Source organism: Myotis yumanensis, unplaced genomic scaffold (genome assembly GCF_028538775.1).
Source record: "Myotis yumanensis isolate MYYU_CA2020_CCGP unplaced genomic scaffold, mMyoYum1.0.hap1 SCAF_20, whole genome shotgun sequence".
Classification (NCBI taxonomy): domain Eukaryota; kingdom Metazoa; phylum Chordata; class Mammalia; order Chiroptera; family Vespertilionidae; genus Myotis; species Myotis yumanensis.
Genome location: NW_027223771.1, coordinates 2,603,110 through 2,625,058, shown reverse-complemented (window position 1 = coordinate 2,625,058; position 21,949 = coordinate 2,603,110). Strand labels below are relative to the sequence as shown.

The following is a 21,949-nucleotide window of genomic DNA, read 5'->3' as shown; positions in this document are numbered from 1 at the left end:
TCAGATGTTGTGTTCTGGCCGCACACAGACGACAAAACAAAACTGCTCCCCGAAACCTCAGGCCATGTGGGAGTGGGCGGAGGGGGGGGGGCGGGGAGGATGAGGATAGAAGCTGCCAGAATACCTGGAAGCCACCTGGCCGGGCCTCCCCAGGGCCTCTGCCCCTCCTGCCCCCTCCTCCGTGGTCTGGGCACAGGCCCCGGGGCTGACGTCTGGCTCTTCCCCCCACAGGCCACCCCTGTCCCCCCCACCCCGCTCTGTACAACTGCTTTAGCGCCTACATTTGCTTCATCCCCCCCCTCGCCCAGTGCTCCCCGTCTCCCGCAATGACGCCGCTACTGGACAGAGGAGAGCGGTCGCCCCCAGCTTCCGCCGGCCCACCAGCCTGACCTATTGCTGCTCCTGCTGCTGCTGGGAACCCAAGTGCATGCTGGGATTGCAGTCCGTCCCTCATGCATTTGGGTTTTGCTTGGAACAGTTCCAGACTCGGAACTGTCGGTGCCTAGTCCGCGGCGTGCACTCCCCCCGACGTGAAGTTAAGAAGTTCCAGGGAAGAGGCAGAGGCCCGCAGGCCACCCATTCGCTGCACAGACCCAACCCTCATCTAGGCGGCAGGGAGAAGGGTCCAGAAGAAAGTGCGTTTGCCTTCTAATCGGAGGACTGGCTGTAAGGCGTCGTCTGCCCTTGTGAGAGGCGAGAACTAATCCCTGCTCATTTAGAGGCCCCCCGAGACACGGCGGGTCCTGAAGGTTGTAGGACCACGGACGCACATACCGAGGCCGAACCACGTATCCGGGTGCCCCCTGAGCCCGCGGAACCCATTCATCGCAGACTTTCATTGATCTCCTGGAAAGAGGAGCTTCGCAGTCCCTTGCAACATGTTCCCAGGGGAAGTCGCCCGGGAAAGAACCAGCCAAATACCAAGGTCTCCCGCTTCTCAGAAAGACGAGATTAGGAGATGCTATGCTCACCTCGGCCAGTGGAGAAAACCTCGAGGCAAAGGCCAACGACGTACCGATTCAAGTCCTGCGAAGAAGTGGGGTCAGAAAGAACATCTTGGACCGGAAGAACGGAAGGGAAGAGAGGGCCTGGGAAGGAGAGGCTGATGGGGACCTGCCTGTGTCCCACCTGCTGGTGTTGGCGGGCGGCCACTTACTAAGTGCCTCACCGACCGGCTTCAAACGCGGGTCTCCCACCGGCCAGGAGGGACCCCCTCTGAAGTTGTGAGTCACTGGAGTTGTGCACGTCATCGGAACCCTTAGACACTAACAAGATTGCCTGGGGGAGGGTTGGGCTGGGTTTCTGGCTCTCCCCCCGCCCCCCAAGAGAACAATGCTGGCTTCATCTTCAGAAGATGCTCCAAAAACTTATTTACGGAAGACAAGAACGGTGTCCGCAACCCTCAGATGTGCGTGGTTCCCACACACGCATCCCATCCTGCCATATTTTCATGGTTTCCTACTCCGCAGACCTCTTCTTCACTCGAGCGTTGCATGGCCTTGCCTTCCGCCCCTGGCGCACAACTACAGAGGAAGCGAAGAAAAAGGAAGAGCTTAGCCAAGCGTCAAGAACTTGACCTTCAAGGTCCTTGCTCAACACCAGGTCAGACCCTATGGCTTCTTTTTTTATTAATTTTAGGAAAGGGAGGGAGAGAGAGAGAGAGAAACATCAGTGATGAGAGAGAACCATTGGTCAGCCGCCTCCTGCACGCCCCCTACTGGAGATCGAGCCCACAACCCGGGCATGTGCCCTGACCGGGAATCGAACCGTGACCTCCTGGTTCATAGGTCGACGCTCAACCACTGAGCCACGCCTGCCGGGCCCCACGGCTTCTTGAAATAGTCTCAAGAGAAGGCATCTCGGAGATACTCGGCACTCACTCTCCGCAATAGGCATTTGGCTTTCGAAGCGCCAACTCTCTCACGCACTTGGAAATCGGGCTCCACGCTCAGCTTGCCAATCAAGAACCACATGCACCCAGGAGACCCCTCGCTGGATCTTCGGCTCAGCTCCAGGATGGCGGCGGCAGCAGCAGCAGCAGCAGCAGCAGCAACAGTTCTCAGGAAACCCAGCCACCCCTCCCAGGGCTCAGGAGAGCCGCAGGGCCGGCCACCCAGAAAGAGGCCGCAGTGCTCGCGAAGCCGCGGCGCCGGGCCGGCGGGCGTCCTAATGGTGGCCCTTGGTTTCTTTCAGACATTGATGAGTGCCTCTCAAGCCCTTGTGCGAATGGAGCCACCTGCGTGGACGCCATCGACTCTTTCACATGCTTATGCCTTCCCAGCTACCGAGGGGACCTGTGTGAGATCGGTACGGCCGGCCGTCTCGGCTTCAGCTAATGTTGCTAACCGCTGCACCCCCTCCTCCTCCCTCACCCTCCCCTGCTAACCACAGGCTCCGGGCCCTGGCCGGGGGGGGCCCCCCCCGAGGTCCATCCAGAGAGCTGGTGCGGGAGCCACAGCGAGAAGGCCACCCCGACTCACCCCCACTCCTTCTGTTGCTGTCCCACCTCCGGGGCAGCGGCTGATCTAAGAACAGGAGAGACGCGCAGGCTGGACCAGCCGGCACTTGGGAATGTGGGGCTCTGGGTGACCTTTATTTTATTTTAATGTATTTTTATTTCAGAGAGGAAGGGAGAGGGAGAGAGAGAGAGAAACATCAGTGGTGAGAGAATCATTGATCGGCTGCCTCCTGCACTCCCCACATTGGGGATCGAGCCTGCCACCCGGGCATGTGCCCTGACCGGGAATTGAACCCTGACCTCCTGGTTCACAGGTCGACACTCAACCACTGAGCCATACTGGCCAGGCTATTTTAATATATTTTTATTGATTTCAGAGAGGAAGGGAGAGAGAGAGAGAGAAACATCAATGGTGAGAGAGAATCATTGATCATCTGCCTCCTGCACGCCCCACACTAGGGATCAAGCCTGCAACCCTGGGCATGTGCCCTGATCGGGAATCGAACCGTGACCTCCTGGTTTATAGGTCCACACTCAACCACTGAGCCACGCTGGCTGGGCTCTGGGAGACCTTTAAAACACTAATCTTTCCCTAGTTGGTTTGGCTCAGTGGATAGAGAGTCAGCCTGCAGACTGAAGGGTCCCAGGTTCCATTCTGGGCAGGGACACATGCCCGGGTTGCAGGCTCGAACCCCGGTAGGCGGCATGCAGGAGGCAACCGATCAATGATTCTCTGTCATTGTTGATGTTTCTCTCTCTCTCTCTCCCCCTCTCCCTTCCTCTCTGAAAGCAATAAAAATATGTTTTAAATAAATAGTAAGTAAATAAAATGCTAACCTCCTCAGGGCTTCCAGGCCCACAGATGGTGCCACCGTCAAGGACGGTGCACGCATCAGACTAGGAGGACAGAGCCGACTCCACGCGTTGGCCTTGAAGGAAGCCGTGGGCGGGAGTCACTGACTCTCACTCGGGCTGACAGCCAGGGACCTTCCTCGCGTGGGCACGCGCATGAGCATGCGTCGGCTGCTCATGGCCGGTGGGACCTCGGGGGCCCCTCCGTGGCACCTCGGCGGCCCCTCCGTGGCACTGGGAGCCACTGTGCCTCCCAGGCCAAGCTGCCTTCCCCTTCTTCTCTGGCCAGAGCTGCGGTTTGCCTGCCGGAGAGCTCCCGCGTCACCCGCATGCCCCGGTCATGCATGAGCAGGGACGGCTGCATGTCACCCTCTCCTCTTCACCACGGTGACCGATGCCACGACAGTGCCACTCCGGCCCACACTTCCTTTCTCCCTCCCCCGTGCAAGGCAGAGGGCTGGCTAGAGAGAACAGGGCCTCCGTGCAAAGGTCAGGGGCTGAGTTTCATCTCTTGGGCCTTGCCTGTCTCTCTGCTTCTGCACCTGAGCCAGGCTCTGCAGGGCAGCTGTGTGCCAGGCTCTGCCAGGGAACCTGCGTGGCAGGCCGAGCCCCCCGCTCCCTCACCAGGAGCCCCATGCCCCGGCTCTCAGGGCCATCCCAGCTCAGAATGGAGGAGATAAGCATTACGGTTGCTAGTAGCAACGGCCCATAGAGAACTGGAAGTGTTCAGGGGCTTAAAACCATCTTTTTAATTTAATTTTATTTTTTTTAATATATTTTATTGATTTTTTACAGAGAGGAAGGGAGAGGGATAGAGAGTTAGAAACATCAATCAGCTGCCTCCTGCACACTCCCTACTGGGGATGTGTCCGCAACCAAGGTACATGCCCTTGACCGGAATCGAACCTGGGACCTTTCAGTCCGCAGGCCGACGCTCTATCCACTGAGCCAAACCGGTTAGGGCAAAACCATCTTTTTAAATATATTTTTATTGATTTCAGAGAGGAAGGGAGAGAGAGAGAGAGAAACACCAATGATGAGAGAGAATCATGGATCGACTGTCTCCTGCACGCCCCCTACTGGGGATTAAGCCTGCAACCTGGGCATGTGCCCTTGACCAGCAATCGAGCAGTAACCTCCCGGTTCATAGGTCGACGCCCAACCACTGAGCCACGCCAGCTGGGCAAAAACCACTTGTAACGCAGTCTCAGGTTGGACATCCCAGAAACTTCTAGAAAGCAGCGGAGCTCCTGGGCAGTCCCCCTTTGGTCCTAAGCAGTGCGGGAGGCAGGAGGATCGCATGTTCCTGGAGGCATTGCCAAGGTCACAGGTTGGCGGGGGAACTTCAGGTGCCTGCAAGCAAAGGCCCAAGTGCTCCTCCTCCTCCTCCCTGCAGCCTCCCATCCTCCACTCTCACCCCAAGACATCGGTGCATGGGGGTCCTGGCTGGGGTGGGAGGACAGAGGTATAAGCATTTTCTCCACAGGATGCCAACATCTTTGTCATGGGAGAGAAGGGTCAGGAAGGTCCGTATGGACCACAGCTCTCGGGCGCCAGGCTGGGAGCGGGGGTGTCCTGTGGGCATGGACGTGGGGCCCTGACAGGACATTGGATGGAGCCAGAGCCGCCCCGCTGGGCCCTGGGCGCGGGCACCCAGCTAAGCAGGGCTGCGTCTCCTCTCCCGTCCCATCCTGAGCCCGCACCACCCCCAGGCCCTCCTGCCTGGGCTCTGGTCCCCCTGCTTCTCCCATTCCCAGCTCCCCTGGAATGCTGTGGCTGCTTCCTCCTCCCCTCCCCCCCCCCCCCCCCCCCCCAGGCCTCCATCCTGCATGCATGGCCCTGCCTCTCCGGGAGCAGCTGCCTGCTCCAGCTGGGCCCTCAGACACTGAGGTGGCCCAAGAATGGACCGCACAGCCAGCCCTGGGTGGTGTGGGTGCCGCTCCAGCTCTGAGGCCTCCCGCCTTCTTTCCAGACCTTGCCCGAAGGCATTGCCCTCGGGAGCAGCACCCTCCTCAGCTCCCCTGCTGCTCTGCCTCTTTCTTCTCAGCCTGCTGGCCTCCCACTCTCCCCACTCCTCCCACCAGCCACGCCTGCACCCCTCCAGCCGGAGTTCCTTCCCCTCGGAGTTCCTTCCCCTCGGAACTGGTCCTCTCTCCCTGGGAGGCTCCTGGGCAGAAGGGACGAAGGGGTCTGGGAATTCCCTCCGCCCAGCGCCGTGCCCACAAATGTTTAACAGCGGGCTGGGCTCTCGGAGCCGAAGGGGGAGCCCTCACGTGCAGCAGCCGCCAGTTCCCGAGGGAGAATGCTCCCACCCGGGCCCATTGCAAGCTGCCGCTGTGATGCGGCCAGAGGCAGAGTTGGGAAGACGCACATCAGGGCTCTCCCACCCATACCTGAGAGCCAGCGTCAGTGCCCCCCGGCCTGTCCGACCCCAGGCTGCCCCGGGAGCTCCACTCCCTCACCAGGAGCCCCATGCCCAGCCCCTCCTCCGCAGCTCAGAACCCGTGACCCATAGAGCTTTGTGGGAGGGACGCTCCTCCCCGCTCCTCACCTGCCACCGAGAGAAAAATCAAAAGCCAGGACCCCCGTCTTGGCTGCTTGGCCCTTTAAGAGGGAGACACAGTGCACTGAGCTAGAGCCAGCTCGGACGGACGGACGGACGGACGGACAGGCGGACGGAGGGACTTGCAGCTCTGCATCCTCTTTGGACCCAAAGCAGACTTATTTCTGCTCCTCTGCCCCCACCCCAGGGTCCCTCCCTGCCCCCAGCTCTGCCTGCTGCTGCCGCCTTCACACCCTCCCCGCAACCCCCTCTCCCCCTAGAGACCCTCAGGGCCTCAAAGCTTCAAGCCTCCCACCTTCCCACCTCCCCCAGAGCAGGCAGAGACAGGAGAGAAGCTGGGGAGGTGGGGGGGGGGGGGGGGCGCCAAGAGAGGGAAGGATCCTGGGCTTTTCTCGGAGGGTGGGAACCTACACACAGGGCCGGGGGCCAGGGCCAGGCCTCCCTGGCTTCCACCTGAGCCCCCACCCAGCTGGGTCTCCCCCTCCTCGAATGGGGTGACATGGAAGGCAGGACGAACACAGGAGTCCGTGCTGCGAGGGTGGTGGCCTCGGCCCCTCCCATCAAGGCCTCCCCCCCACACCTGTGTTGCAGACCAGGCGCTGTGCGAGGAGGGCTGGACCAAGTTCCAGGGCCACTGCTACCGCCACTTCCCGGAGCGCGAGAGCTGGGTGGACGCCGAGAGCCGCTGCCGGAAGCACCAGTCCCACCTGAGCAGCATCCTCACCCCCGAGGAGCAGGAGTTCGTCAACAGTGAGTGTGGTGGGGTCTCGGGGCCTGAGGGGAACCGGAAGCCGGCAGACTGGGACCCAGCCAGGCTGTAGGGGTGGGGGGCAGGGAGGGAGGGGTGAGAGCAGGGAGGGCGGGAAGGGCTTCCCCAGCCTGAGAGAGGAGAGGAGTCTTTGGGACCAGTGGCTCCTGCTGCACCCAGGACAGCCCAGCATCTATCAGAATGAGCCCCCTGCCCTGGCCGGTGTGGCTCAGTGGATAGAGCATCGGCTTGCGAACTGAGGGGTCCCAGGTTTGATTCCGGTCAAGGGCATATGCCCGGGTTGCGGGCTTGGTCCCCAGTAGGGGGCGTGCAGGAGGCAGCCGATCAATGATTCTCTCTCATTGATGTTTCTGACTCTCTCTCCCTTCCTCTCAGAAATCAATACATATATACTTTAAAAAAAAATCAGCCCTAACCGGTTTGGCTCAGTGGCTAGAGTGTCGGCCTGTGGACTGAAGAGTCCCAGGTTCGATTCCTGGTCAAGGGCATGTACCTCGGTTGTGGGCACATCCCCAGTAGGAGATGTGCAGGAGGCAGCTGATCGATGTTTCTCTCTCATCGATGTTTCTAACTCTCTATGCCTCTCCCTTCCTCTCTGTAAAAAATCAATAAAATATATAATAATAACAATAAATCGGCCCCAGAGTAACCCCGTGGCTGTCACCAGCCCGTGCCAGCTGGGGGCGGTGGGCGCAGGCACTCCCGTCACGCATGTGCCCCTGTCCGGACCTCAGAAGCGGGTGGCGTGCTCCTGGGAGCGCACCCCCCTCCCGCCACCAATCCTGCCCCCCCCCCCCCAACCCGTCCCCTCCGCCTCTGTGAGCTCCAGTGTCTGAGACATCCCCAGGGTGTTTCCCCCCGCCCAACACCTTCATCCTCTCCGCAGACAATGCTCAAAACTACCAGTGGATCGGCCTGAACGACAGGAGCATCGAAGGGGACTTCCGCTGGTCAGATGGACACTCCCTGGTGAGTTCTGCCAGGGGCCCCGGGCAAAGTGGGCGACCCTGAGGAGGAGGATAGAGACCCCAGAGAGAGACGCATCCCAGCCACATCCAGAGCAGCTGCCGCTCCAGGCACTCAGGGCAGGGGGTCTCTCTCATCTCGCCTTCCAACACCAGCCCAGGGCTGGACACGGTGAGCAAATGACCCCGTGAGGGAAGGAGGGGAAGGAGAACGCAATGAATGAATGAAGGCAAACCACCCTGAGAGTCGTCCGGAAGCTTTAGAGGGTGCCTTGGCCCACGAAGGACTGGCGTGGACTCAAGGACACAGACAGACAGCGCCATGGTCGCCTAATGAACAACACACATAGTAAATGCTCCGCCTCTAGGAGCTCAAGTTGCCCGGCCCGGCTGGTGCGGCTCAGTGGTTGAGCGTCAACCTATGAACCAGGGGGTCACGGTTCAATCCCCGGTCAGGGCACATGCCCGGGTTGTGGGCTCGATCCCCAGGAGGGGGCGTGCAGGAGGCAGCGTATCCATGATTCTCTCTCATCATTGATGTTTCTGTCCCTCTCTCCCTCTCCCTTCCTCTCTGAAATCAATAAAGAAATAAAAATATTTTAAAAAGCCCTAGCCAGTTTGGCTCAGTGATAGAGCATCAGCCTGCAGACTGAAGGGTCCCAGGTTCGATTCCAGCCAGGGCCACATGCCCCGGTTGTGGGCTCAATCCCCAGGAGGGGGCATGAAGGAGGCAGCCCATCAATGGTTCTCTCTCATCATTGATGTTTCTATCTCCCTCTCCCTTCCTCTCTGAAATCAATATATATTTTTTTTTATTTTTATTTTTAAAGCCCTAGCCAGTTTGGCTCAGTGGATGGAGCGTCAGCCTGTGGACCCAAGGGTCCTGGGTTCGATTCCGGTCAAGGGCATGTAGCTTGGTTGCAGGCTCCTCCTAGGTGGTGCGAGCCCTGGTTGGGGCACGTGCAGGAGGCAACCAATCGATGTGTTTCTCTCACATCAATGTTTCTCTCTCTGTGTCTCCCCCTCCCTTCCACTCTCTCTAAAAATCAACGGGAAAAATATCCTCGGGTGAGGATTAACAAAAAAGGGAGGGGGGGGGAGGGGGAGATGCCGCTGGGGCCTGACGGGAGAGAAAGTGGGGGTCAGGCCAGACAAGCCACGTGGCTCCTGTGCCCGCCTCAGCCCTGCCCCGCTCCCACCCACAGCAATTTGAGAACTGGCGCCCGAACCAGCCCGACAACTTCTTTGCCTCCGGAGAGGACTGCGTGGTGATGATCTGGCACGAGAAGGGCGAGTGGAACGACGTGCCCTGCAATTACCACCTGCCCTTCACGTGTAAGAAGGGCACAGGTAAGCCGGCCTGGGCGGGCCCAGGCGGGAGGAAGCAGGGCTTCAGGGGCCAGCCCTGGCCGGTTTGGCTCCGTGGATAGAGCGTCAGTCTGCTGATTGAAGGGTCCCGGGTTCGATTCCGGTCAAGGGCGTGGACCTCGGTGGCTCCATCCCCAGGCCTGGTCGAGGCGCGTTGGGGAGGCAACCGATCGATGTGTCTCTCTCACATCGATGTTTCTCTCTCTGTGTGTCTCTCCCCCTCCCTCCCGCTCTCTCTAAAAATCAATGGGAAAATATCCTCTGGTGAGGATTAACAACAACAAAAAGACTTTAGGTTCCTTGTGTCTTGGCTGCTGCTGTCACCTCATCGCCACCAGCCAGATTGGAACTGTCCTGGGGCCACTCCCAGCATCAGCATCCCAGAGCCAAGGGCAGGAGCGAGTCCACTGCTAGGGAACGTTTCGGCCCCACTTTCCCGGCACCAGGATGATTTCATGAACAGCTCCAGCCGGTCTGCCAGCTCTCACCCTCTTCCTCTCCCTTTCTCCCACCCTCCATCTTCTCCTTGTCCCCCAAAGACCCTCCTTTTATTCCCTCCCTGCTCGCTCTAAACCACCGGGGAGCCCAGACGGTGGCCAGATTCTGAGCGCTGCATGAAAACACCCTTAGCAGCCCGGGTTCGAGGCTGGGTGTGCGGGCTCCACGCCCCTGCCTCGTGCCGTGGGCTCCAGGCTGTCTCGTCACAGCCAGAGGGGGCCACGCTGGCTCATCGTGGGCAGGGGTCTTCGCAAGAGCCCCCCCCCCTAAGACCTGGAGGATATCACGCTAAGTGAAACAAGCCAGTCAGAGACAGCCAAGTTTCCGGTGATCTCACACGTGCGAGGAATCTAATTAGCAAAATAAACTGATGAACCGAGTGGATCCAGAGACATGGAAGCATGGAACAGAGGGCGGGATCTCAGAGGGAAGGCGAGGGAGGGTGGGGGGGAGGTAATCAACCAAAGAATTTGGATGCATAGATGCATAACCCGTGGACACAGACAATGGGGCCCTGAGGAGTGGGGGGGAGGGGGCTGGAGGGAGTCGATGGGGGAAAAGGGGACATATGTAATACTTTCAACAATGAAGATTTTAAAAAAAACCAGATCCCCCCTGAGGTCCCCCCCTGACGGGTGTTTGCCCCCCAGTGGCCTGCGGAGAGCCCCCCGTGGTGGAGCACGCCAGGACGTTCGGCCAGAAGAAGGACCGCTACGAGATCAACGCGCTGGTGCGGTACCAGTGCGCCGAGGGCTTTGTCCAGCGCCACGTGCCCACCATCCGGTGCCTGCCCAGCGGGCACTGGGAGGAGCCTCGCATCACCTGCACAGACCGTGAGCACCGCCCCTCCCGCCCCTCCCGCCCCTGGCTGGGCACCGCGCTGCCGCCCACCCCCGAGTCCCCCTTTCTGGTCCCCCAGCACCAAAGCACTGGCCCTCTCCTGGGGACCCCACACCCTCACGGGCAGCACCATCTGTGGGCAAGGTCACCTGTCCCTGACCCCCCTCCTCTCCTCCCCTCCCCTGGTCCCAGGGACAGAGGAGAAAGCAGGCAGCCTGCTCCCCCTTTCAACCCCAGCCAAAGCCCCTTAGCCCAAGTTGGTTCAAGAAAACTCACAAGGGCCCTAGCTGGTGTGGCTCAGTGGGTAGAGCATCGGCCTGCAGACTGAAGGGTACCGGGTTCAATTCCAGGTCAGGGCACATGCTGGGTTGTGGGCTCGATCCCCAGTAGGGGGTGTGCAGGAGGCAGCCAATTAATGATTCTCATTATTGATGTTTCTCTCCTTTCCTCTCTGAAATCAATAACAATATATATTTTTTACAAAAAGAAAACTCAGAAGGGCCCTAGCTGGTGTGGCTCAGTGGGTAGAGCACTGGCCTGCAGACTGCAGGGTACCGAGTTCGATTCCCGGTCAGGGCACATGCCCGGGTTGCGGGCTCCATCCCCAATAGGGGGCGTGCAGGAGGCAGCCAATCCATGATGCTCTCTCATCATTGATGTTTCCATCTCTCTTTCCCTCTGCCTTCCTCTCTGAAATCAATAAAAATATATTTTAAAAAAGAAAACTCAAAAGGTAGAAAAAACCTCAGGCTGCCTTCACTAGCCTGGGTTTCTGCAGGGAGGGGGGGGGCAGGCCGGGGAGGGGCTGGGCTGGGCCCCTCCCGCCCCCTCCCCCCCCAGAGTTCACCAAGACTGTCCCCTCTCCCTTCCCACAGCCGCCACCTACAAGCGCAGACTACAGAAGCGGAGCTCCCGGGCCCCACGGAGGAGCCGCCCCAGCACGGCCCACTGAGCGGAGCCCCAGGCCGCGCCCAGGATGCTGAGCCCAGAGCCTTGCAGGCTGACGCGCCCCCTCGGACGGTGTCCTCTTGTCGCTTTCTGCCATATAAGGAATCCCATTAAAGAAGGAAGAAAGGAAGTCCCACAGTGTGTATGCACCCCCCCACCCACCCCCGAACGGCCAAAAAAAAACGCATTTGACTCCCCCCACCCCCCCCCCAAAAAAAAATGCCAAAGCAAAGCAGACGTATTGTAACCCATGGACGTTTCTTTATCCTCCCGTTGTGCCTTTCCGGGGACCAGTGCAGGGACAGGGAGCAGGGAGGGGTTAAGTTAAATAAAGAAGATTATTTTTTGTTTGCTGACTTTATCCAAGAGCAGTGCAATCGTTGGTTCTTTGACCTCCAGGGAGAGCTAGGGAGGAGGGAGGAGGGGCAGGGGGAGCTGGAGGGGCAGAGGCCCAGGGCGTGAAGAACCGGGAGCCACAGCTGAATGTACGGACAGGACGGACAGGACGAGGGCTGAGGGCAGCTCCGTCCCTGGGGGGAGCCAGCCAGGAGCCTTCTGCTGCGTGAGAGTCAGGTTCCCTCCAAGGGTCCCTCTTCCGTCCGTCCGTCTGGCGTCCCCTCCCCTGGTCTGCCACCCTAGCAGGTGTCATCTCTCTCGGCAGGGCTGGGTGGGGGCACCTCCTTCCCAGTGGGAGCGCCCCCGCCCCTCCCCCTCCCTCCCCCACCCCCGGGACCGTGCAGGCACCAGGGTTCCGCGCACCTATTTATATTTTTGAAAATTGAAGATTATGATAATTATAATAATAAAGACATTGGAAGAGATCTATTTCTTTTCCCTTCTTTTTTTTTTTTTTAATTTAAAGAGGTAACCGTGGTCTAGGGTCTATGGAAGGGGGCCTTAGGACGGGTGGTCCTGGGGACAGGTTTTGATCAAATAACTCCACATGGGCCCTAGCCGATTTGGCTCAGTGGATAGAGCGTCGGCCTGGGGACTGAAGGGTCCCAGATTCGATTCCGGTCAAGGGCATGTACCTTGGTTGCGGGCACATCCCCAGTAGGGGGTGTGCCGGAGGCAGCTGATTGATGTTTCTCTCTCATTGATGTTTCTAACTCTCTATCCCTCTCCCTTTCTCTCTGTAAAAAAATCAATAAAATATATTTAAAACACACACACACACCAAATTGGGGGGAAATGAGAACAAAACACAGACTCTGAACTGAGAGAGGGGTTGGGGGGGGCATCGCTCCCTTCCCTGGGACCTCACTGGGGAGCCTGGGGCCCCGTCCAGCCCTAGCCCCTCACAGGGACAGGAGGCTGCAAGGGTCAAAGCCCAGCTCGGAGCCCCTGGGTGCCCCCCACCCCCCAGGCTGAAGCGGAGGGAGAGCGGCAGCCACCACACCCTGGTCCCCGTGTCACTGCCCACTCTGGGCATCAGAGTCCTCATTAGCCACGGACCTCATGTCCCAGAGAAAAGGGGTACAGGAGCCTTGGGTGTCCACCTGAGCAAAAGGAGGATTGGGGATCTGTTGGCTTTACAAAAACAGTAATTTTTTTTTTTAATTTAAGTTGAGCCCAGCCAGCGTGGCTCAGTTGGTTGTGTGCTGACCCAGAAACCAGGAGGTCACTGGTTCGATTCCCGGTTGGGGCACATGCCCGGGTTGCAGGCTGGGTCCCCAGTAGGGGGCGTGCAGGAGGCAGCCGATCCATGATTCTCTCTCATCATTGATGTTTCTTTCTCTCTCTCTCTTCCTCTCTGAAATCAATAAAAATATATATATAATTTTTTTTATTTAAGTTGAGAAGTATAAAAACAATAGGGAACATGATCCACTTAGTAAATACAGCCGTGAGGGGGGTGGGGGGAAGGGCCAGGCAGGCACAGAGCTGTGGCCGGCTCTAGCGAGGAGGACGGTAACAGTAGACGCCATACTTGCGGCTCTGCGGGTCTGGGAAGCCGAAGCTTCGGACCCCTGGCTCCAGGGGCCCGCAGGTGGGTCGCGGGTGAGCCACGGGGTAGCGGGCGCTGCCATCTGCCAGCCAGCCGGCATCGCAGCGGTCCAGGCCGCGGAACTTCCAGGCGGCAAAGAGCTGGCCCACCTTGGCGATCTGGGCGCCGTCTTCCCGGCAGGCCGCCTTGGCCTCTGAGAGTGTCAGCTTCTCGGGGTGCTCCAGGTAGTACACCCGCCCTGTGGGAAAGTGGGGTGTGAGGGCCGGGCAGCGGAGGGGACAGCCGGACCTGCAGCACCGTCCGCCAGTCCAGACATCACTACCCAGCCCCCAAAGATGTGTCTACTCTCTGAGCCCAGGGAGCCTCATGGGCTCTGACCTCTCTGTGCCTCAGTTTACTGATCTGTAAAATGGGGGTAATGTCCTAGCTGGTTTTGCTCAGAGGTTAGAGCATCAGCCTGCACACTGAAGGGTCCTGGATTCGGCTCCAGTCAAGAGCTTGTACCTCGGTTGCTATGGGCATCTACTTAGACATTTTGGGGGTCACCTGCCCAGTCCTCCCTCTCTCTTAGAGCTTCACCCCACCTGCTATGGGCTGGGGTCCCTCCTGTCATATCTATACTCCCCCAATGCTCCCCTAACTGCACCCTGGGTGGGCACCCCACCTGGGCTGGACTAATCAGAGTCTCTCGCTGGCTCAGTTGTTTAGTGAGCACCTACTATGTGCCAGCCACTTTTCTAGATGCCTGGGGTATAGCGCTGAGTCAGCTTCTGTCTTCCCATGAAACAAACCACTCTGTTTGTGATGCCCAGAGCCTAGTCCAGGCCCCAGCCCGTTGTGGGCACTCGGGCAATGCTTGATGAATAAATAAACAAATGATTGGCGTGAACAGCTGCATCAAAGCCCTCAAACTCTCATCATCGATGTTTCTATCTCTCTTTTCCTCTTCCTTTCTCTCTGAAATCAATAACAATACATTTTTTAATATATTTTTATTGATATAGAGGAAGGGAGAGGGAGAGAGAGAAACACCAATGATGAGAGAGAATCATGGATCAGCTGCCTCCTGCACGATCCCCACTGGGGATCAAGCCCACAACCTGGGCATGTGACCTTGACCGGAATCGAACCCAGGACCCTTCAGTCAGCAGGCCTATGCTCTATCCACTGAGCCAAACCGGCTAGGGCAATTGTTGGCCAACTGCAGCTCGGCAAACCGCGGCTCGCGAGCCACATGCGGCTCTTTGGCCCCTTGAGTGTGGCTCTTCTACAAAATACCAACTTCTGCGCATGGGCCACGAAGTTTCAATCGCACTGTACGTGCGCGCCCGCACGTGGTATTTTGTGGAAGAGCCACACTCAAGGGGCCAAAGCGCTGCATGTGGCTCGAGAGCCACGGTTTGCCGACCACAGGGCTAGGGCAATAAAAATACATTTTTTTAAAAAAAAGATACGGTTTGGCTTAGTGGATGGAGTGTCAGCCTGTGGACTGAAGGGTCCCAGGTTCAATTTCGGTCAAGGGCACATGCCCAGGTTTCAGGCTCGGTCCCCTGTGGGGGACGTGCAGGAGGCAGCCGATCAGTGATCCCCTCTCATCATTGATGTTTCTATCTTTCTCTCTTCCTCTCTGAAATCAATTAAAATTTTTAAAAAAATTTTTTAAAGATACAGTACTTGCAATTACAATTAGGACTCGTCTGGAAAATCCTGTCTACACACACCCTCTTTCTCAAGATCCATCATGCAGTCACATCTACAAAGTTGTGTTGCCGTATGAGGCCACACTCAGGGATTAGGACCTGGATGTTTGGGGGAGCCATTCCTTAGCCTACACACCCCTTTTCTCCGGAGTTTATGTGCTGCCCAAGCACTACTTGAATGAGGTTTAAGGAAACTTCTGAATCATCACAAACATAGGGGCTTAAGATGTTTACTTTGCTTGTGATTCCACGGGTGGGCAGTTTGGCCTGGATCACGCATGTGCCTGCAAAGCCACAGTGGCTACGGGGAGGGGTGCAGCACTGTGGCCATTCTCACCAGGTGGAGGTACCCCAGGGCGGGCAGAGGGGCCCCCCCCGCAGTGCCCAGGTGCTCCCCGCCACCCACAGGCTGTGCAGGGCCACCCCACTCACCCCTGAGGGCAGCGGCGAAGCAGAACACGTCATAGCGGTGCAAGCGGCGGTGGCGGGGCCCGTAGCTGCGCACGCCGGGCGCCAGGCCCAGACCGCCGCAGGGCCCCCGGGCCAGCGTGATGGGGTACTGCACCGAGGCGTCCTGCAGCCAGCCCGCGTTGCACCAGTGCAGGCCCTCCTCCCAGGCCCGGAACAGCTGCTCGAAGGAGGCCACGGCCGCCTCCTGGGCCTCGCAGGCCTGCTGCGCCTCCTGGAAGTTGAGCTGGTAGCGCCCCTGGGGGGGCTGGTAGGGAAACACCACACCTGGGAGGGAGGGAGGAGGGCTTGGAGGGGTGGGCCTGACCCTGCTGGCGCTGGTGAGAGACCCAGTCCCCTGCCCCCACACCTCCATGGGGACAGGTGCCCCACCCCTACCCCCCCAGGACACACACAGTCCCTCGGAGAATCTCAGCAAAGCTGTCCCCGCCCCGTGTCGCTGTCTAAGCCCAAGGGAGACGCTCCATGACAGCTCCTTCCAGAGCCAGCCGGCAAACAGCGGCTCTCCCCACACACCTACTGTGTGTTTAAGCAGCTACTGTCAACCTTTTCCGTCTCGTGGCACACATAAACTAGTTACTAAATTTCTGCAGCACACCGAAAACTATGTTCTATTTTTTACTGATCTGACAAAAAAAATGACGTATAATTTTGATTGATTTATTACTAGTAATAATAATAATTGCCTACCCTTTTTTTTAATATACTTTATTGATTTTTTACAGAGAGGAAGGGAGAGGGAAAGGAGAGGGATAGAGAGTTAGAAACATCGATGAGAGAGAAACATCGATCAGCTGCCTCCTGCACACCCCCCCACTGGGGATGTGCCCGCAACCAAGGTACATGCCCTTGACCGGAATCGAACCTGGGACCCTTGAGTCCGCAGGCCGACGCTTTATCCATTGGGCCAAACCGGTTAGGGCATGCCTACCCTTTTTGCTCCAAAGTGACTTTTTAAAAAATCAGGTGCCTATCCTGGCCGATATGGCTCAGTGGTTGAGCGTTGACCTATGAACCAGGAGGTCACGGTTCAATTCCCAGTCAGGGCACATGCCCAGGTTGCAGGCTCGATCCCCAGTGTGGGGCGTGCAGGAGGCAGATGATCCATGATTCTCTCTCATCATTGACGTTTCTATCTTTCTCTCTCCCTTCCTCTCTGAAATCAATAAAAATATATTTTTCTTAAAAATGTTTATCTGCCCCTAGCTGGTTTGGCTCAGTGGATATAGAGCATCGGCCTATGGATTGAAAGGTCCCGGGTTCAATTCCGGTCAAGGGCACATGCCCGGGTTGTGGGCTCGATCCCCAGTAGGGGTCATGCAGGAGGCAGCCGATCCATGATTCTCTCTCATCCTTGATGTTTCTCTCTCTTCCTCTATATCAGCGGTTCTCAACCTGTGGGTCGCGACCCCTTTGGGGGTCGAACGACCCTTTCACAGGGGTCGCCTAAGACCATCAGAAAACACATATATAATTACATATTGTTTTTGTGATGAATCACTATGCTTTCATTATGTTCAATTTGTAACAATGAAAATACATCCTGCATATCATATATTTACATGACGATTCATAACAGGAGCAACATCACAGTTATGAAGTAGCAACGAAAATAATTTTATGGTTGGGGGTCACCACAACATGAGGAACTGTATTCAAGGATCACGGCATTAGGAAGGTTGAGAACCACTGCTCTATATCAATAAAAATATATATATTTTTAAAATGTTTATCTGCCTAAAGCACCAAGTTCCGGCTGCTTTCTCAGGGCCACCCCCCCCCGCCCCCGCATCACGCAGCCCCACTCGGGGTCTCACCCCGCAGCTCCAGCTCCACCACGCCGCTCTCGTCCTCCAGCCCGTCGATGACCTCACAGCGGTAGCGCCCGGAGTCCTCCAGCCGCAGGTCCCGGATCTCCAGCGACACGTCCCTCTCCCCCGCCGGCCGCAGGTGCACGCGGCCCCGGTAGTCCCCGAAGGAGCGGTGCCTGGGCCCGACGGCCACCAGCACGTCCTGCTCCGGGGCCCCGTTCTCCGACAGCTTCCACCACTTGATGCGCACGGGCCTGTGGGAGGCCAGGGCCGGCTCGTAGTGGTACCGGCAGGGCAGGGTCACGCTGGCCCCCCGGTGGGACAGCAGGGTGTCCTCGGGCGTCTCCACCACCAGCTTCACGCCGTTGAAGAGGCCTGGGGGAGAGGTGGGTGGGCGCAGAGGGGGACCCGCTGCAGATCATCTGTACCACCCCCTGCAAGGGCCACCCCACCCTCGTCCCAGCTCCCGCCCCCCCTCCTTACCCGCCACACACACACACACACACACACACACACACACACACGACAAGAATGGCCACCGTGCTGCACCCCTCCCCTAGCCACTGTGGCTTTGCAGGCACATAAGTGATTCAGGCCAAACTGCCCACCCGTGGAATCACGAACAAAATAAGCATCTAAAGTCCCTAAGTTTGTGATGATTCAGAAGTTTCCATAAACCTCATTCAAGTAGAGCTTGGGCAGCACAATAAATTCCAGAGAAAAGGGGTGTGTAGGCTAAGGAATGGCTCCCCAAAATATCCAGGTCCTAATCCCTGAGTGTGGCCTTATACGGCAACATGAACTTGCAAATTGATTCCATGAAGGATCTTGAGAAAGGGGGTGTGTTTAGACTGGATTTCCCAAATGAGTCCTAACTGCAATTGTAAGTACTGATCTTTTTTTTATAATGTATTTTGATTGCTTTCATAGAGGAAGGGAGAGGGATAGAGAAACATCAATGATAAGAGAGAATCACCAATTGGCTGCCTCCTGCACGCCCCCTACTGGGGATCGAGCCCGCAACCCAGGCATGTGCTTTGACCGGGAATCGAACCCTGACCTCCTGGTTCATAGGTTGATTCCCAACCACGGAGCCATGCAGTTGGACCTCCCCAGGTCACCTTTTTAAGCTGGATCTTGACAAATTGGCAGGACTTTGGGAAAGTACAAAAAGCAGAAGTGACCGTCCTTAAGTGCATCTGAGGGGCTCCAAGCACAGAGTCACTGAACCGTCTCTTCTTCTGGTCTTAGAAACGAGGCTGGTGCCAAACCACCACGGCTCTGTGGTCGAGCCTTGACCTATGAACCAGGAGGCCACGGTTCGATTCCCAGTCGGGGCACATGCCCTGGTTGCAGGCTCGGTCCCCAGCAGGGGGTGTGCAGGAGACAGCCCATCAATGATTCTCTCTCATCATTGATGTTTCTCTCTCTCTCTCTCTCCTTTCCTCTCTGAAATCAATAAAAATATTTTTTTTAAAAAGAAACAAGGCTGGTCAGCTGCAAGGGCCCAGGCTCCTGGCTCCATACCCAGTCCTCCATCCCAGCCTGGAACCTGCACTTCACAGCAAAGCCAGGGGAGGTCTTGCTCATCCTTCGGAGCAAAAAGCCGGGCCCAGGACGCCACCCACCTCCGCCGAGGCCCGGGTCCCAGCCGTGGGCACTGTTGGAGTAGTAGAAGCCGTTGTAGAAAGGCAGGCCGGGGACGCAGGGCAGCGGAAGCAGCAGGACCAGGAGCAGCAGGCGGCCCATGGTGGCGTGCATGGCGGCAGCGCCAGCGTGTCCTGGGCAAGGCTGTGGCCAGGCAAATGGGAAAGAAGAGAAAAGCAAGCCAGTTAAAGGCGCCCCTCTTCAGAGAGCCGGGACCCCTGGTTCCCAGCACCCACTCATTCTCCCGCTTAATAGGTATTTGAGGAGCATCGTCCACGGGCTAAGCACTGTTCTCAGAGCCTGGGTCTTATTGGTTGGGGGATTCCGGGCAGGTTTCCTGGTTTGTGAAACTCACCTGGGGCCCTAGCCGGTTTGGCTCGGTGGATAGAGCGTCGGCCTTCGGACCAGAGGGTCTGGGCTTCAGTTCCGGTCAAGGGCACATTCCTCAGTTGCAGGCTCCTCTCTAGCCCCGGTCCTGGTCGGGGTGCAGGCAGGAGGCAATCAATCGATGTGTTTCTCTCACATCGATGTTTCTCTCTGTCTCTCCCTCTCCCTTCCACTCTCTAAAAATCAATGGAAAGCCCTGGCTGGTTTGGCTCAGTGGATAGAGCGTCGGCCTGCGGACTGAAGGGTCCCGGGTTCAATTCCGGTCCAGGGCATGTACCTTGGTTGCGGGCACATCCCCAGTAGGGGGTGTGCAGGAGGCGGCTGCTCGATGTTTCTCTCTCATCGATGTTTCTGACTTTCTATCCCTCTCCCTTCTTCTCTGTTAAAAATCAATAAAATATATTTTTAATAAAATAAATAAAAATCAATGGAAAAATATCCTCGGGTGAGGATTAACAACAGCAACAAAAGAAGATTAAGGCAGAGCGCTAGAATGCTGCCTCGCAGGGAGAAGTGCCCCGAAATATTGGTTATTATGACATTCTGTGAACGGTTGACAAAGAGACGTCTTACATTATTTCAGGGGCTCTTTCTCCTCTCTACTTGCCTGGGAGAGAGAGCAGCCACCACTGTCTTCTCTTTCCCGCTGGGGAAACTGAGGCCGGGATTTTATCTTTGGGGAGCAGGTAGAGCTCAGGGGAAAAATTCAGGTCTCCTGACGGCCCCGCCTTGGCTTTTCCCCAGCACTGCTCGCCTGGGGACCCCTCCACACGCTAGAATAACCTGAACCCCGACTTGGAAGGCAGATGGAGCCCACCAGAGTGCGAGTCCCCCAGACACCAGCAGGGGGCAGCATTGCCCTGCGGGTCTCCAGCATCCCGCCGCCGGGAGGAATCTGACTTCGGTGCCCCCAGCCCCAGTTCAGACAAGGCTTGCAAATGCCTTTGAGACCTGCGGCCCGGGAAAGTGGGGGCCGGGGGTGATTCCTACTAGCAATCCCAGCCCTGGGGCCCAGGCAGGGCCCGGGAGAGGAGCCGGGGCGCCTCTCCATCACCTCCCCTTGCGGCAGGGAGCAGGGGCACGCCCGAGGGTCAGCGCTGGCCACCTCCGTCCACAGGCTGTTGACGGAACTGGGTGAGTCCCAGGCCCCTGCTGTTTCCTTCCTGGGCGCTCATCAGCCCCGAATTCCCCCCTAGAGCGCCCCATCTCCCACCAGGACTCCCCCCTGCGCCCTCCCTGCCCTTTCGGGTCTCAGGGCAGAAACCCCAGGGAAGTGAGGCCTGAAACCGACGGGCATCCTTCGCGTTTGCCCTGGGGCTGCAGGTCCGCCCGCCCGCCCGCGGGGTGTCTCCACCCGCACCCCCGGGTTCCCGTGGCCCCGCACCGCGCGTGGGGCAGATGCCCCGAGGCTGACCGGGCGCGTGGCGCGCTGTGCTGGCGGCTGCGGGGTGGGAAGGAGTGGGGCGGCCCCCCACGGGGAGGGGGCTGGGCCCGGGCGGCGGTCCCGGAGGCCCCGGGGTGCGCCCTGATGGTGCCCTCTTCGGGGCGCGCACGCGGGTCCCGCGCAGTCGGCCTGCGCCCCGCGCGCTCTCACCTCCCTGGCGCCCCGAGCGCCCCGCGCCCGGGTTCACAGCCCAGCCGGCGGGCCCCGACCCCGGAGGCGTGGGGGCCGCGGGAGCCCCGGAGCCCCGAGGGAGGAACGCACCGTCCTCCGCGGCTCCTCGACGGCCCGCGCACTCGCGGGGTGCGGGCTCTCCGGGTCCGAGGACACAGGCGGATCGGGGGACCTGGAGTGGCCAGAAAGGAAGCGGCTGCGGGCAAACCCCCGCGCTCCTGCCGGGCCTGCCCCTTAAAGGAATACACGCCCCTTTCCCTCCGAGAGGAGGTGGCCTGCGCTCCAGACGCCCACACGTGGGTGGGGGGGCTGCTGGCCCGGCTGTGAAGGGGGTGCCCTGAAGGCATACACGCCCCTTTCCCTCCGAGAGGAGGTGGCCTGCGCTCCAGACGCCCACACGTGGGTGGGGGCGCTGCTGGCCGGGCTGTGAAGGGGGTGCCCTGAAGGCATACACGCCCCTTTCCATCCGAGAGGAGGTGGCCTGCGCTCCAGACGCCGCTGGGGACCTCCCCACACGTGGGGGGGCGGGCAGGCTGCTGGCCGGGCTGTGAAGGGGGTGTCCTGAGCGGAGGCCTTGGGGCAGGTGAGTGGGGGGTGGAGAAGCATTTGTAGAGGGGCGTCCCATTAGGACGCTCTCTTTACCCCAAACAGTGCGACTAAGCGGGGAGGGGGACCCCTCCCCAGCCCTCTGCACCTGGGCTATGGCCGCCCCCACCTTCGGGAGGGTGTTTTCCTTCCTGTCCCAACCAGCAGGGGGCGTGGGCTGACAGTTTGCTCAGCCGAAAAGCCTTTAGGCCCCCCAGCGGTTCTCAACCTGTGGGTCGCGACCCCTTTGGGGGTCAAACGACCCTTTCACAGGGGTCGCCTAAGACCATCGGAAAACACATATATAATGACATACTGTTTTTGTGATGAATCACGATGCTTTCATTGTGTTCGATTTGTAACAATGGCATTGGGGGTCACCACAACAGGAGGAACTGTATTAAACGGTCGCGGCATTAGGAAGGTTGAGAACCACTGCGGGGGGGTGGGCTACGGGGTCTCCGAGCCCAGAGCCTCTTCCTAAACACGCCAAGACCGCTTGGGTGCACACGCGTGCATGCCTGCCT

General features: G+C 58.5%; 2 protein-coding genes across 2 annotated transcripts in view; one reads left to right on the top strand and one right to left on the bottom strand.

Moving 5' to 3' along the window:
* Positions 1-12,063, top strand: part of ACAN (aggrecan) — a 61,899-nt gene extending 49,836 nt beyond the window's left edge. Inside the window, 7 exon segments of the mRNA XM_070400378.1 lie at positions 2,194-2,307; positions 6,465-6,623; positions 7,529-7,611; positions 8,813-8,957; positions 10,124-10,306; positions 11,154-11,180; positions 11,183-12,063. Coding sequence (XP_070256479.1) covers positions 2,194-2,307; positions 6,465-6,623; positions 7,529-7,611; positions 8,813-8,957; positions 10,124-10,306; positions 11,154-11,180; positions 11,183-11,265 — 794 coding nt within the window. The 3' untranslated portion in view covers positions 11,266-12,063.
* A 978-nt stretch (positions 12,064-13,041) lies between these two features.
* Positions 13,042-19,275, bottom strand: HAPLN3 (hyaluronan and proteoglycan link protein 3). Its single transcript, XM_070400376.1, has 5 exons — positions 19,191-19,275; positions 18,817-18,979; positions 17,195-17,563; positions 15,342-15,644; positions 13,042-13,447 (listed from the first exon to the last, which is right to left on the bottom strand). Exons 2-5 carry the CDS (start codon positions 18,947-18,949, stop codon positions 13,158-13,160), a joined length of 1,095 nt encoding a protein of 364 aa, XP_070256477.1. The 5' UTR covers positions 18,950-18,979; positions 19,191-19,275; the 3' UTR covers positions 13,042-13,157.
* Between the last annotated feature and the right edge of the window lie 2,674 nt (positions 19,276-21,949).